The 15,275-nt window shown below is 42.6% G+C and overlaps 2 protein-coding genes across 6 annotated transcripts in view; both read left to right on the top strand.

The window, feature by feature from the left end:
- LOC127052711 (uncharacterized) overlaps nt 1-15,275 on the top strand; it is a 136,998-nt gene that overhangs the window by 14,814 nt on the left and 106,909 nt on the right. The gene's annotated exons all lie outside the window — the stretch shown is intronic.
- SRPK1 (SRSF protein kinase 1) overlaps nt 1,455-15,275 on the top strand; it is a 43,975-nt gene continuing 30,154 nt past the window's right edge. For 3 of the 5 annotated variants that reach the window (XM_050956606.1, XM_050956604.1, XM_050956608.1), the window contains exons 1-2: nt 1,659-1,788; nt 2,530-2,590. In XM_050956606.1, coding sequence (XP_050812563.1) covers nt 1,674-1,788; nt 2,530-2,590 — 176 coding nt within the window. In that variant the 5' untranslated portion in view covers nt 1,659-1,673. Of the gene's footprint in view, nt 1,789-2,529; nt 2,591-14,427; nt 14,573-15,275 lie in introns of those variants that run through there. The other 2 variants (XM_050956603.1, XM_050956607.1) reach the window with 2 other exon arrangements.

The following is a 15,275-nucleotide window of genomic DNA, read 5'->3' as shown; positions in this document are numbered from 1 at the left end:
CTAACAGACTATTGATCAAGTTGCGTGTGAACACACATCTTGTTTAGCCCAAGCGTGCCAGTCACTGGTTACAAACGCAGGAACAGCAGACCCCATTACATGAGTAGGGCCGTGCTGTGCCATCAGATGTACAACATGCTATAGCGCAGGGGTAGGCAACCTATGGCACGGGTGCCGAAGGCGGCATGCGAGCTGATTTTCAGTGGCACTCACACTGCCCGGGTCCTGGCCACTGGTCCAGGGGGCTCTGCATTTTAATTTAATTTTAAATGAAGCTTCATAAACATTTTAAAAACTGTATTTACTTTACGTACAACAATAGTTTAGTTATATATTATAGACTTATAGAAAGAGACCTTCTAAAAACATTAACATGTATTACCGGCACGCGAAACCTTAAATTAGAGTAAATAAATGAAGACTCGGCACACCACTCCTGAAAGGTTGCCGGCCCCTGCTATAGAGATTAAAGAGACCAGTACATACATTTATTTAACAGACCAGAAGCTAAATTTTTGTAAGGAAAAAGATTTGGGATCCCAAGGGCTTGTAATAAGCAACAACAAAACAACAACTTTAAACAGTGAAAAATACTTTTAACTGTTGTCTTAAAGTTACATATGGACATACCTTGGGCTCTAAACTTGCCTTACCTTGGAAATGTCTATAATCTAATCTCATGTTCTGCTCCTACAATGGCTCCTAGGTTTGGGTTGTTTTTAAAACTCTGTTGCCTAGAAATAAAAAAATACATGTTGCTCATATAGATTTTACCAACCCAATGTTTTGAACTCCATCTGCTGGCCCTATATGGCTGAAGATAACTAAGGAGCATTGTTGCTGGAGCTGTGATGATGGCATCGTTGCATAAACAGGATGAAAATCCCAGACTACAATCTTTATTATGCCAGAGTTAAGGCTGAGAATATGTCAGAGTTGTAAAACAGGATTACAAGATTTTTATAGGATTAAAATAAAATATAGCTCCTCACAGCCCAAGACACACCAAATGAAAACGGCACCAGACGCAACCACAACAAAACAAAAAATGCAAAACTTGTAGACATAACTCCACTGGTACAATGTCAAACAGTGTGCACGGCATTGTGTGCTGCAATGTGGGGGGCAGCGTGCACTGCGGTGTGTATGCGGGTGGGAGGCACTGCAGTGGGGTAAACCGATTCCATTGTGTGCTGTGGGGGCTTGGCACTGTGCACTGTGCAACACGTGAGCCCTGGTCACTCCTACACGGGGTAATACCCCTGCGGACTGTATTTCAAATTGTGTGTTGTAGGGAGGGGGCAGGAGGCGGTGCAACGCCAGCTTTGCGTCACACTGAGCGCTTCGCTCACAGGCCGGCGCGTGCTCCGCGTTGCCGGTGCCGCCCCGCTCTCCACCTCTTCAGTCAGTCGGATTCCTCCTGGCCTCCGGGGGTTGCGCATGCGCTCGGGACCATGGACAAGTTGGAGGCGGGGCTGGGCTCGGGGGAGGAGTCTACCCAGCGGCCCCCCATCCTCCCCCTCCGTCGGAGGGGGCGTTGCCGGACGCGCTCGGAAGAGCCAGGGGGCGGGGCCTTCTTCACGAGCTCGGCCTCGAGCTCGAGCGGCACCAGGGAGGGTGATGAGGACATCTGGTGGCGCGTGCAGCGGCGCGCTAAGATACCGAAAGTGCGCATGCGTCTCCCTGCGCGGCCCAGCCCGGCGCAGGCGCAGAAGCAGACGAATGCTTTAGAGCGCACGCGCGGAGCGCAGTGGGGGCTACCGGCTCTGGCCGCCATGGAGCGAAAAGGTGAGCGCGATGCCTTCTCCCGGCCCGGGCCTGGCGGGCCGCCTCCCCCCGACACGTGCCCCCGGGGCCGAGCGTCGGCCCCTTAGTCCCTCGCAGGCAGCGCCATCCGGCCGTCCTCTGCCTCCCGTCTGTTTGCTTGTCTGCCCTGCTCCCCCCCTCCCCGGCGCGTCCCCTGCCCCCGTCTGTGCTGCTCCCCTCCCCCGAGCGCGTCTGCTGCCCCCCCCGTCTGTCTGCCTTGCCCCCCCGTCTGTCTGCCTTGCCCCTCCACTGTCTGACCCTTCCCCCGGGTGCGTCCTTTGTCGCCCCGTCTGTCTGCCCGCCCTGCCCCTTCCCCCATTTGTCTGCCCTGCCCCCTCCTCCTGGGGCGTCTCCTCCCCCCTCCCTCTGTCTGCCTTGTCCTCCGACCCCCCCTTCCGTCTGTCTGCCTTGTCCTCTTCCCCAGACTGCACCTTCTGCCCCCCACGTCTGTCTGCCTGCCTTGCCTCTTGCCCTGGGCGTGTCCCCTGGCCCCCCCCCCCCCGTGTCTGTCTGCCTTGCTTCCTCCCCCGGGTATGCTCCCTGCTCCCTCCTGTTTGTCTGCCTTGTCCCCCTGCTCCCTCCTGTCTGTCTGCTTCTTCTCCATCTCATGCTCCATGTCCTCTCAAACCTCTGTTTTCCTCTAGTATGCATCTCCCACTGCAGGCTTCACTCCCACCTCTTCCACCCTACCCTGTCTCATCAGTCTGCATTTCTCTCCCCCAGTTCTGGCGCTGCAGGCCCGGAAGAAACGGACCAAAGCCAAGAAAGACAAGGCCCAGAAAAAGTAAGTCGACCCCCACTGCCAGTCAACTGGAAACTGGTGTCCAGTGTGGGGGTGTTGGGCTTGGGCTTCTCTTCTATACATCCAGCCCTGGTTTCCTGAGCTTAGGTGGGAAAGAGCAAGGTCTGGTGGCTCCATGTGGGCACCTGAAGGGGTCTCCTTTTGGCTCTGAGGGCAAGGAATTTCCTCCCTCTTTGGTTCTACCCTGGAGGGTGAAGTCTGAGGTTCCCAGAGGCTAAAAGTCCCCTGTGCACCCTTTCTCTGTTGTTGTAAGAACTGGACCATATCTATGAGCCTTAAAGGGGTCTAGTGATTCTTCATAAAATGGTTGAAATGACACCTATGTCTGCCTCTCTTGATCAGTCTCCTAGGCATCGTTTAGGCTAGAAAAGCATCTGTTTAACTATCAGCTTATAAAATGACACATGCAAATGAGCGTCCTGATTGATTTGCAGATGAGTTTAATAATGCTTTTCACTAAATCTACTTAGAGGTGGATGGTTTTGTGCAAAGTCTTCCTTTTAGTAAGCGAGATTAAAAGAAACATCAATTACATTACAGAAATCCATAGTAGCGCCATAAATTTTTTTGAAGTGCTCAAAATATATTCCATATACTCACTATGAATTCTGGGGAGTGGGAGCTACAAATCCTGTTCATTTATACAAGAGGCTAAATTTTAAGTAGCTCTAGGAATTCAGCTAACTTTGAAATATGGAAGAAGTTCCTATAATTGTTACATATATTTTTGAGAATAGCTGCTGTAAGGTGAATTCATTCAATCATGTTGTATTAAAAAATATTTAACTTAAAAACTATAACTCTTCTAAACTATAAATGTCTTATACTTGGAATAATAAACTGCCTCTAGGAAGGGGTTATTGGTGGGACTGAAGATAATCTAACTGTTTTAATATCAAATAAATTGGGGGGGAAATCAAAGTAGTGCTTTTTTGTGGAAGGTATAGAAAAGAGATTAACATCTCTGATCTTGAGCTATTCCCCATCACTCATTATAGATTCTTACTTTTAATTCTGAAATAACTGAGCCATCCGTCTTTTAGACAGAATATAATGTGGCCTCCATAGAGGTTTGTATATTGTATCTGCAAAGATTGTCATCACTGTGTATACAAAATAACTCTATCACTTTCATTATACTGCGGAGTTGGTTTGCAGAACTTTTGAGTCTGCATCTCACTTTCCTTCCTTCCTTCCTTCCTTCATTTGGTTTCAAGATTTCACAGACAAGAAATTAAGCAAAACAGTTATCTAACTCACTGGAAAAATCTACCCACCAAAGTACTGACTTTTTACTTGTACACATTTATAAGCTTCTTTCTGTGGTATTTCATGAACTTATTTCAAGGCATGACCACATCTCTTCAACTGGACAGAGCTCACGGAGGTATCTTTAGATGAATTTTTTTGGGTCTGGTTGTCAGAAATGGAGCAGACAGCAGCTCGCTTGTTTAAAAGGATTACTAAACTCTGGAGCCCAGCACTACAAAGCAAACATATGGTAGAAATGTAGGTCTGGAAGGGACATTACGAGGTCAAGTCTAGCCCCCTGTGCTGAGACAGTGTGTGTTAGACATATATAATATTTGTATGTGGGAGTTAGAAAATCAGGGAGCTGCATGGGTTACCATCTCTAATTACGGGCAGTACTATTTTCTTTCTCTCAAGCATCGACTTCAGTTCTACAAACATTTAATCAGATTTGCAAATTGTACACTAGCAGGTTGTGAAGGTTTAAGGATAACTTGTATTTGAAAGTTAAAATACATACCATTATACAAGCAAATTGAAATTTAAGGTTTAAAAATGCAAAAAGCCTCCATCAGGACACTGCTTAGTCCTGAATTTATCATGGTTTTGAAACTGAATACTGGGGGTCAGCCACTTGGTTTTTAGCCCACTAATAAATATACTTTTATTCCTCTCTTGGAGGAGGTGGGATTTTCAGTAACTCATGCTTTTGTGCCAGCAGAATTTCTTCTGTTATAATACCTGTAGCTGTTTAACACCTTTCATACAAGGATTTCAAAGCACTTTACAAAGGCAAGTAAGTTGTTTCTGTATCTTATAGATCAAGAAAAGGAGGAGCTCTCAGGGTTGAATCATTAAACCCAATTTCTAGTCCTGACTCTGCCTTGATCAGACAGTAGGCAAGTGGTAACAAAAATACTTTTGTAAAGTGCTGTGAGAACCAAGTGAAAAATTAAATTCAAAGTATTACTTTTAAAAAGTCATATGAGTCTGTGATAGCCATTAATAGTAACCAGGTCTCCTGCAAGCTCAGTGCTCTGAATTCTAAAATGTTGTCTTGTGCACATACATTGTGTATCTTCTGCTGTGGCACATGGTTTGTTTACTGAATTTAGTTGCATGGTGGTCAGATCTGTTGTATAAAGTTCAGCATTCTTAACTGATGTATTGATTTAAATTGAATGTCCGAAGAGGCGCTAGTAATGTGTGAGGCCCTCTAAAGCTTTTTTTTTCCTCCTTGCCTGTATTTTATTTGACGTGATATCACACACAAAAGGATTTTCTGCTTGGACCTGTCCCACTTCCGGGATGAAGGAAACATAGAATTGAAAGAAAATATCTTGCTGCTAAGAAGGTAGAAAGTGTAGTGTTGAGGCACACATTGTGAACTAATTGCATGTTTGTCTACACATGCTCTAGAATACACTGTATAATATCTGTGGGACATTTACAATAAGTTGGCATGAAGTAATAATTGATGATGATCCTATGTGAGTGAACATGGTGGACATAACTTGTTACCTACTACACCTTGTGAGATCGGAGAATGAGGATATGTGGAAAGGAAAAATTGCCTTTGAGGGGTGATTAGGATATTGTCTCCATGGCTGCCAGTTTGCAGATAACTTGTTAATCCCCTCAGAAGAACTGAGGCTTGCTACAGGAAAGGATCTCACTGTTCTGAAGTTAAATGTTACAGTTGAGTGTCTGTAGCATCACTTGCTGTAAAACAGTTCAGTGTCCATGTTAACCAGTCTGCCTTATGTAAATATAGTGGCTGTTACTTTAAATTGATTCTTGGCTTTCTAGCCTTGTCTGTCCAATAGGATCAGATCTTTGATAAGGAGAAGAGATGAAAGGGCAATTAAACAAAAATATTTTTACTTCTGAGGAGACACAGCTACTGGCTGGAGTGGAACAACAAATTGGGATTCATCATAAAATGCTGTAACTTGGTGTGTGTATTCTCGTCCTTACTCTGGGAGGATAGTGGCTCTTGTCTGATTAGCAAGCTTTTGAACAACTGGCTAAGCAGCTTTAATTCTAAAAGCGTTTTCCCTACTACAGTTGATCACCATGCATGTTAGATTTGGTCACTAACTAGAGAGTGGCTGACATGGTTAATGAATTCGTTTGTCACTCATGGGCAGGGATCTCAAACTCAAATCACCCTGAGGGCCACATGAGGACAAGTACATTGGCCCAAGGGCCGCGTCACTGAAACCTTTTCATACAACAATACAAAAGTATAGTAAAAAATAAGTACTGTAGTATGCTATTAAAAGTCAATGTACTAACTTTTTAAAAAAACTATAATACAGAATATGTTTCCACTTCTAACGCATTTTTCCCAACTGCTCACAGCAAAGAATCATATATGCTGAACTTCATACCTCAGACTTGTCATCTAGTCCATGAGGCGCCGCCCCTTCCTAGCCTCTTCCTACCCCTACCCCTTCCCCACCCCCATTCCAAACCCTTCCCCAAAATCCCTGCCCCAACTCCCCAGCCCCACCTCTTCTCCGCCTCTTTCCCCGAGAGCGCCATGTCCCTGCTCCTCTCCCCTCCCTCCTGGAAAGTCCTAAGTGCTGCCAAACAGCTGTTTGACAGTGGGAAGCACTGGGAGGTAGGCAGAGGAGCAGGGATGCGGCGCACTCGGGGCAGGGGAGAGCTTGGCTGCCGGTGGAGTCAGCACCTATGGTGGCCTTCAAGAAATAACTCCACGGGCCGCGTGTTTGAGGCCCCTGCTGTAGGGTGAAGGAATGCATAGAGTGTAAGGTAAGGAATCAAATACACAGAAGAGTCTTTTAGTAACTGATGACTGAACAGGAAAGTCATTAAAGTATTTGAGGGTGTCCTGAATATTTGACCGTATATATTGTCTTTAGTCACAATCCGTTGCATAACTGCTGACTACAGGAAGTTCTGGCATTTGTTTGACTGTTAGGATTCACTGGGAAAACCCACTGAAAAACTATCACCCAGTCAAATTCTGCCTGCCACCTCACTCTCCTTATTTTCACTGAGTACTTTACTCCATGAGAAATCACACTGAAATTGATTAGTAGAATCTGGCCCTCAGTGTTTTCCCTCAGTGTTTATTCTCCATTGTTGCAAGGCACCATCTGTACAACAGCAGTTTTACAAAGTGTCCTCTTTTTTTTCTAAATCCTTGGTAATGATGGGTTGAGGTTGAGCACACTTATGATGTATTTCCAGTAAAATTCTGTATGTAGTCTTCCATAGTCAATAAACACTTGGTAATAAAAATGCATATAAATACCAACACTTTTTTGTTTGGAGCAAGGGCATTCAGGTTGTGACATTACACCTGCTAAGCTTAGTGCTTGTGATTCTTTAGTGCATTGAAACTTGCAAAAACTGTGCTTCAGCAAGAAACAGTTTTGTCACTAGCCTGCTGGGTCATGGGAAACGGAGCACGCTAAGTGGAGACACTGCAAAATCAGCATATATCTGTGAGACATGAATTCCCATGAATCAAAATACAATGGGAAAATCTAATTTAGGCTCTGCTAATCTTGAGTATCCTTAAATTTAGCTAGAACAGCAGTGATATATAGTAAGAACATGTCTAAGGCAATAGCATTCTTTGATCATGTTACAAGGTTAATTTGATACGACTTTTATCATATCGTTTATATTGGAATATGTCCTGCTTTTATTGTAGGAGTTATGGTACTTTAATTGTACTGGGTCAGATTTGGTGCTGTGACTTTAGAATTGAAATTGGTGGGTGTCAGGGTGATATCACCAGCACATGTTGTAGCTGTCAAAAGTGCATCAGTTGTAAAGTCAATTTAACAGGGAGCCAGCCAATTTTAATTGAAATTTTCTCCACTTGCACGTTCTCTAAAGTGTAGATTACGTCTGTAATTGTCATGCTGTGTGCACAGTCTTGAGCATTAAGTGTGCTTCCTGTAAATTATAATAGTTAGAACTAGATATCTGAGGTCTCTGATAGTCTGTTGCTTGAGAGCTTTGATATTTTTATTCGGTACAGTTTATATTGCAAGCATTCAGAAGATCGAACTATTCTCTTCCATCTGCTGTGAGGAAAATCTGTTGTGCGGTGCTGCTGAGGTCAAAACTAAGGTTAAAAATGAGACTAAAAAATTCACTCATTCAAAACAGTTGTAGAAAGAAATATTTGTTCCATATTGAATTCCTTGAACCACAGCACATTATAAACAGACAAGATTTTTTAACCTGATTGCTAGTTTTCTTCATATCAGACTGTTGGAACAGACCTACTGCTGACTCTACGTGTACGTCCCAGATACTGACTAGCATACTGGCTTTCCCATGCCAGATAAGATTACTGGTTCATCAGATCTGATATCCTGCTTCCTGTAGTGGTTTATACCTTATGCTTCAGAAAAAGTAGAGAACTATAATGCAAAGTACTCAGTGTTGTGTATGCAGGGAGTGAAAGGGTGGCAGCGTGAGCAATTCAACCCTGAAGCATGGAAATTTATTACCGTTGGCATGAATACTACCGTTGGCATGAATAACTACAAATAATAGTGACTATATAGCTATAGTATTTGACTTGTCTTTTTGTAGATTATCCTCTGCAGTATTTCCTTTTGATTTCTGAATGTACTGGTTAATTGAGTGATCCTTTGTCATGGGACATGGTGAATGAAGGGTTGACTTTTTTTGTCACTGTACTGTTTATAGCTTAATACCTCAAGTTTCATCTACCTAGTTATTTTTCCCTTATAGGCTAAATGATCCTAGGTTTTGAAGTCTCATTTTATGAAGGTCGTCTTCTCTTCTCTATACTTTATTAATATTGACTGTAGCCTGTATTTTCAAAAGTGACTAATTTTGAATGCCTAGTGTGAGATACCTTAAAGGGACCTGACTTCCAGAGGACTGGGCACTTGTCACTCTCTGGAAAGCAGGCCATTTAAGACGTCAAGATGGGCACCCAAAATTGCTTCATAATTGAAATTTTAGCTTTCGTTGGGGTAGTATTTGGGAGCTGCAGTGGTGGACCAGGAGCGCCCTATTGTGGTGGGCACTACAAACACAGAATAAAGGATGGTCACTACTCTAAACAGCACTAAAATACAGGGACTAAAAATAAATGCAGTACTTGGATTGGAGTGTACTATTGTTTCATATGCCAGGGGCCACATGACTATCGTGGCTAAAACAGGAGTGGAGTTGAGTCTGAGTTCTCTTCCTGATTGTTCTGGTTCACATGGAATTCATATAAATCACTAATCTCTGTGCTGCAGTTCAGCCATCTGTAAAATTGTGGCATCTTTCTGCATGTAGCCCATTGAAATCCTCTGACAGATGTTATAAATGCAAAATATTATTCTGTATTTTCAGTCTTTCATGTCCAAGCTCTTTTGTAGGTGTTCTAGAGGCTTTTGCAGTGGACACACACATTCATTTGAGCAATGATGACTCTTTACAGCAGGGGTAGGCAACCTATGGCATGTGTGCCATAGGCGGCACGTGAGCTGATTTTCAGTGGCATTCTCACTGCCTGGGTCCTGGCCACCGATCTGGGGGGACTCTGCATTTTAATTTAGTTAATTTTAAGTGAAACTTTTTAAACCTTTTAAAAACCTTATTTATTTTATAACTAAAACTATTGTTGTGTGTATATATATTAAAGACTTATAGAAAGAGACCTTCTAAAAATGTTAATGTATTACTGGCACACAAAACCTAACTAAATGAAGACTCAGCGCACCACTTCTGAAAGGTTGCCAACCCCTGCTTAAGAGGCTTCTGTCAGTTGAGAGCAATATCTGTAATGAGAAAATTCCAATACGTTGTGATCTGCATCTGTTATCTAAGTAAAACTTCAGCTATCATGCTGTTTAATCCACAGATGCATTTAAATTAGTCTAGAATCTGACTGTTATTACTAACTGAAATAAGCTAATACCATCAAATTTCATCAACCCTCTCTCCCTACCCAGTCACTGGCAGCAAGAGGAGATGGAGGAAGCAGCAACATTAGTATTCAGAGAAGTAAGAAAGGGGATTGCTCGGGGAGGGTCAGTGGGCAGACAGGAGGCAAGTGTGGGTGTCTGCTCTGAGTGGCAGGAATGGAGATGTGTGGGAGCAGATTGGGGATAGAAACAGGGTGTCAGTGTCCTGTCACTCTAGCACTCCCACCATTACTACTACCAGTGGAGATGCAGAGGTGGTAGTACAGTGATGAGGAAACATCTCAACTAGCGTAAACAGACACTGTTTTGTATAACAAATGCTATCTCCCATTTATTTAATCTAAAATAGTGGTGGATAATTACTCATAGTCCTGCACGTAAGGCTCTTAGGATGCACTGGGGTCTGATCAGTCACTTTTCTGCCCCAAAACTAACACTACTTAATTGAGGGCTCACAAGATTCAAGTCTGTCAGCTTCTCTCTCTCCACCTTTGCGCCCTGGTAAGTAGGGAGTTTACTGAAATCAGGGGTACAGGAGAATGGTATTTATGGTGGCTTCTCACTTTGCTATATTACATCTCTTCAGCATCTCTTTTCTATTTCCCTTGGAATATCTTCTGGTCCTGACCTTCTCAAGTTTGTCCTCAGTTTCTTCCTTGAAGGCTTTGCCCTCCCTTAGAGCTTTGGATTAGGTTTTTCCTATTGCTCTTTGCAGTTAATACCAATGCAAAACCTTCCAGAAGCATTCAGAACACATGTCCAAAGTTGTTGACTTGCCCACAAACACAAAAGTCGTTATCAAACTGCACATGACAAGACATAAATTAAACTCTGCTGGTTTCCATGGAAGCCCTTCACAGCTTGTGCAGTGATATGGCAGACAGTTCTGTTTTGTTGAACTATTAAATGCTTGTGGGGGGAGTGGGAGTGAGGAACAAGAAACTTAATCATTTCGCTTGTGTACATTAGCACAATCTTAATGTGGAATTCAGTGGTTCTAAGCTTCAAATTGAACACCCACTAAACAAAGTGCTTGTATGTGTTGACTGCTGTGAGAAACATAGCTTTTCAAAAATGAATTATTAGAATATCTCTCCACCTGTGAGTTCTTCTCCTGACAATAGAACTCCTATGGCTTTATAGTTCTGAAACTGTTAAACTACGTAAGCAGATGTCACAGGTCTGCCTTTGTTGGTTGTAACTACCAGTTCTGTTTGAACAAAAGGGAGGGAATAAAAACTTATGCCAAATTTATGGGAGAGTGGGTGGATCGCCTATAATTACAAAATATTTAAGAACAAGAACTACAGGATGGTAACTGCTTCATAAAGTATGAATTATATTTGGTCCCCCAGCTCCTTCAAATTTAAAAAGTTTCAATGATGTAGGTGAAACATACTAGCCATAAATTGTAATGAAAAAGTACATATGCAGGTTTCAAGGTTGCAAAATGGAAGGAGAGTACCAGTGTCGCAAACTTCAGTGTGTGTGTGTGTGCGTGTGTGTGTACACACACAATGATTCCTAAAAATAGTTAAACTAGAAGAATAACTGGGGGGAGGAAAGTAGTGTCCACCTAACCTGGAAACAAATTCTGTAATGCCATACTGGAATTTGTACTACAGGACTGAGTCCAAACAATAATGACTTGTCCGATTTATGCAGAGATCTCGATGTTGTTGCTCTGCAAACCTTGTGGATAAGAAAAGCATGGAGGTTGACAGCAGAAGCAGGCATTCCTTTGACTGGATGTGCATTAATAAGATCTTGCCTCTGTCACTGCAGGTGCTCTAAGAAACAGCAATTAGGCAGACATCATTCTCTTGGGGAGAACTTGACCTGATGTACTAATGTCAAAAGCGAAGGTGGGATGAGTATTCAGGATTTAAGAGCCTAGTCAAAGGCTTTAGTCTCCTCCAGGAAAAAAGTAAAAACGCCTTTTAAACATCTTGCCTGTGAAGCAAGATCTTGCTGCGAAGGGCATGCAGACATGAAACAACATTGGCAAGATGAATAAGGTGTAAATTGACTCTGACCTTTTGGAAGAACTCCAGAATGAGTCAGTAGCAATACCTTATCCTTGTAACTCAGGTTTTGACTATGCTGTGGAGACTAGACTGGCATAGCTAAATTGCCATAGATGTGCCAGCCTAATATACTGAAGACACAGCCTTTGCTGACTGGAGAGTTGTTTCCATCAGTGTAGGAATACCGCCTCCCCAGGGGATAGTAGCTAAGTTGATAGAAGCAGTCTTTTGTCAGCTTAGCTGTGTGCACACTAGGAGTGGGAGCAAAACTACAGCACTTGGCATATATTTTTTTCACATCCCTGACCAACATGGCAATTGTCAATCTAGTTTAAGTGCAGGCCGGGCCTTAGTTTACGCTAGATTAATTACTACACTCTGAAGATTGCTTAATTGAAGTCTCTCTCTTAATGGGGATAAAACCTTTCACATAAGTCTTAAACTCATGGCTAGCAAATGGCTCACAGGTTTCATCACCTCTGTATAGATGGGGCTGATGGACTCTGAGAGGTGACCTGCAAAATGGGGAAGATGGGTTTTTAATCTTCTGTGAAACACTGTTGCACAGTTCCATTGCAGCTACTATGGAAGTGAAAGCTGAGTACTTGACAAGGAGGGTAGGGGAAGGATGGTGTTACACAAGTGCTAACTAAAAAAAAAAAATCACAACACTTGGGGAAAAAAGCTGTTGGCTTTCATCACTGTATCCCTCCATTTAACACAAGAGCCATTTATTTTCACATTTGAGCTGCTGACAGGCACACACAATAGAGGAGAAAGATGTAGCATTTTTGATATTTCCTTTGATATTTTGTTACAAATTTATTTTTTATATAAGACCACTACAAAAAGGCATCGGTCCTTCCTTTATTCTTGGTCACCTGGGAGAAAGTTTAAATGCCTTTCTAGCTCCCGACTAGTGAGTGTACAGACAATAAAATTTTTAGATGTGATAATGAAATGCAAATAGCCCAGTAAACTCAGGTTGAGTATGCTGGCAAGTCTAGAAATCTTGCACCTTTGTACTAGCTGTGGTGCAGTTCTTCTGCTACTAACAGACCAGCTCAGAACAGAAGTAGATGGCATGGTGGTACCAGTGGCCGGTCTACTCTAATGTTTGGCTACTGTTGATAACATCAATGGAGCAGCAGCTGTGGGAGAATAAGAAAAGGTTCCATGCAGACAGGGTGTCTGGTAGATAAAGTCTTTACCTTCTCTGTACCTCCCTCTTTGGGCTAGTTTAAGCAGTTGGGGAACAAGTAAAAGGATCCCTTTCAGCCTTCTCTCACCAGATGGCCAAACCTGACTGCCCTTCTAGTAGATTCCCACAAGAAGCTAAGGAGCCAGAACTCTTGCAACAAACTGGCAGAGGTTGGTGGAGTAATTGTGTGTTATATTCTGTAAATACGCAGTAATTTGTGGCTGTTGTGTAAAAAATACTGCATAACTAAGTCTTTTCTAATATGTAGATGTTGCTAAGTGGCTTTGACAGCTTTCATTAAATTAAAAGGCAGTGCTGAATTTACTAAAGAGGAGTTTACTGAGGGAGTTAAGTATTCTTCAATGTTGACTAGAAGTTGAATATTGATAAGAGTCCAATCCTACTGTCCTTACTGAGGCAAAACTCAGTCTAAATTTTTCCCTCAGTAAGTACTGCAGGTAAGATCCATAGTGTGTAATTTTAAGTACTTCTATCAGAAAACATTTTTAATTGCCAACAAACTCAGAAATTGTACATTAATGTCATACTTCTGCTGATCTGTTTCCCCTTGTGAATTCCACAAAGCCGAAGATAAATGTGTGCCGAAATGCCTTTATGGCATCCAAGAAAAGATGCTGAACACCTGGCATTAGAAAGCTATGTCCACTTAATATTTTTAAATGATTTAGAACATTCTCACATCTTGGCGTGATTTAACAAAGGGTGAGGAGTTTTTTCTGTATCCACAGCTGCTGGAGTTTGGAATAATTTAAGAAAATGTTTCTTACCTTGAACACCCTCCATTTCCTGCTTTATTGCACTGGGGTTTCTATATCAAAAGGGTTGGACCATCAGCAGTTAATGACACTCGTGCTCATTGAAAGCTGTGACTCTAGTGGACTGTTGAATGTGCAGTGTTGTTGTAGCCATGTCCTTCCCAGGATGATAGAGACACAAGGCTGGTGAGATGATATCTTTGATTGGACCAACTTCTGCCTGTGAGTGAGACAAGCTTTTAAGCTTCCACAGAGCTCTTCGGCTATCTGTAAGCTCGAAAGCATGTCTCTCCAACAGGAGTTGGTCCCATAAAAGGCTGTCTAATAGGCAGATTAAAGTCAGGAGATGCTTTTTCAGTTTAAGAAAATCCTTAAGAAAATCTGACTGAATTCAGCATTTCCTCAGGGAAAGACTGTAGAACCAGGTAAACATCAACGAAATCTGGTGAATCTATTTTATGTTCAACTCAGAGTATGACTAAATTTGCAGAAAGATCAGCTGAGAGCAACCCCCTCAGTGTTGCTGCGTGGCCCTTTACCTGCAATGCAGTGCTATGCATCTACAGCTAGGTGGTGGAGACAAATCCTTTTTCTCCCTCCCTCTTGCACAAAGCTTTGCTGCTTTCAGGGTGCAGCACTCCACCAGTGGTGTGTGCACCTCTGCTGCCTGAACAATCTGCTAGCTGATTCTTTTTTTTAATGGCTCTTTCGAAAACTGTTGGTTCATCTTCAGGGGTATCTCTATCAATGGGAGTCCGTGCTTCGTGCAGGTAGGCTTTTCTTTGTCTTGTGTGAACGACTGCTCTTCTTAAGGGCTTCCTTAGAGGGGAAAAAAAGGACTTTTGTGTCTCTAGATGAAGACTTTTGTGGATTCCATGAAAGCTCTCATGCTTGCCTTAGAATACTGCAACTCGACGTCATCTTTTCTTCTTCCTTAAAATATTATCTGATCATGTGATTGCAGAGGCAGGCTGCAAACCTAGTTAACTCTTGAGATTAATTAGGAGGTAGAGGGAACAAATATAAAAATTCAAATCAGGGTGCATTTTAGTCTAGCATTGAGCATGTTAGTTATAAAAATTACAGTGTCTCTAAATTCTGCTGAGTAGCTATATATCACCCATTTCTTTTGAGGCTTCTTTTAGCATTTTTGCCATACTGACAGCTATCTGCTTCTTAATCCCTCATTTTAAATACAGGTAATGGGGCTCTTGCTCTCTCCAGCAGCCTTTTTGCCTCTTTGTAGGCTAGGCTATCTGAAGTATGCAGATAGGGTGGATGTTACGAGGTTTTTGTGTGATAATATTTGGGGAATTGGTTTGACTGAATTCTTGTTCTCTATTTAGTAGAGTTTAATTTTGTTACTTACTTTGAGCATATTAGTGTCCCCTTTTGATCTGGCCCTGCAGTTGGCATTTTAGAAGTCAGGCTATTATGGGGAGTCTGATGCCTTCTAATTAATTTCAGTAGTAG

Source organism: Gopherus flavomarginatus, chromosome 5, assembly GCF_025201925.1.
Source record: "Gopherus flavomarginatus isolate rGopFla2 chromosome 5, rGopFla2.mat.asm, whole genome shotgun sequence".
Taxonomy (NCBI): Eukaryota; Metazoa; Chordata; order Testudines; family Testudinidae; genus Gopherus; species Gopherus flavomarginatus.
The sequence above is the reverse complement of the archived record's forward strand: the minus strand, read 5'-3'. Positions and strand labels throughout refer to the sequence as shown.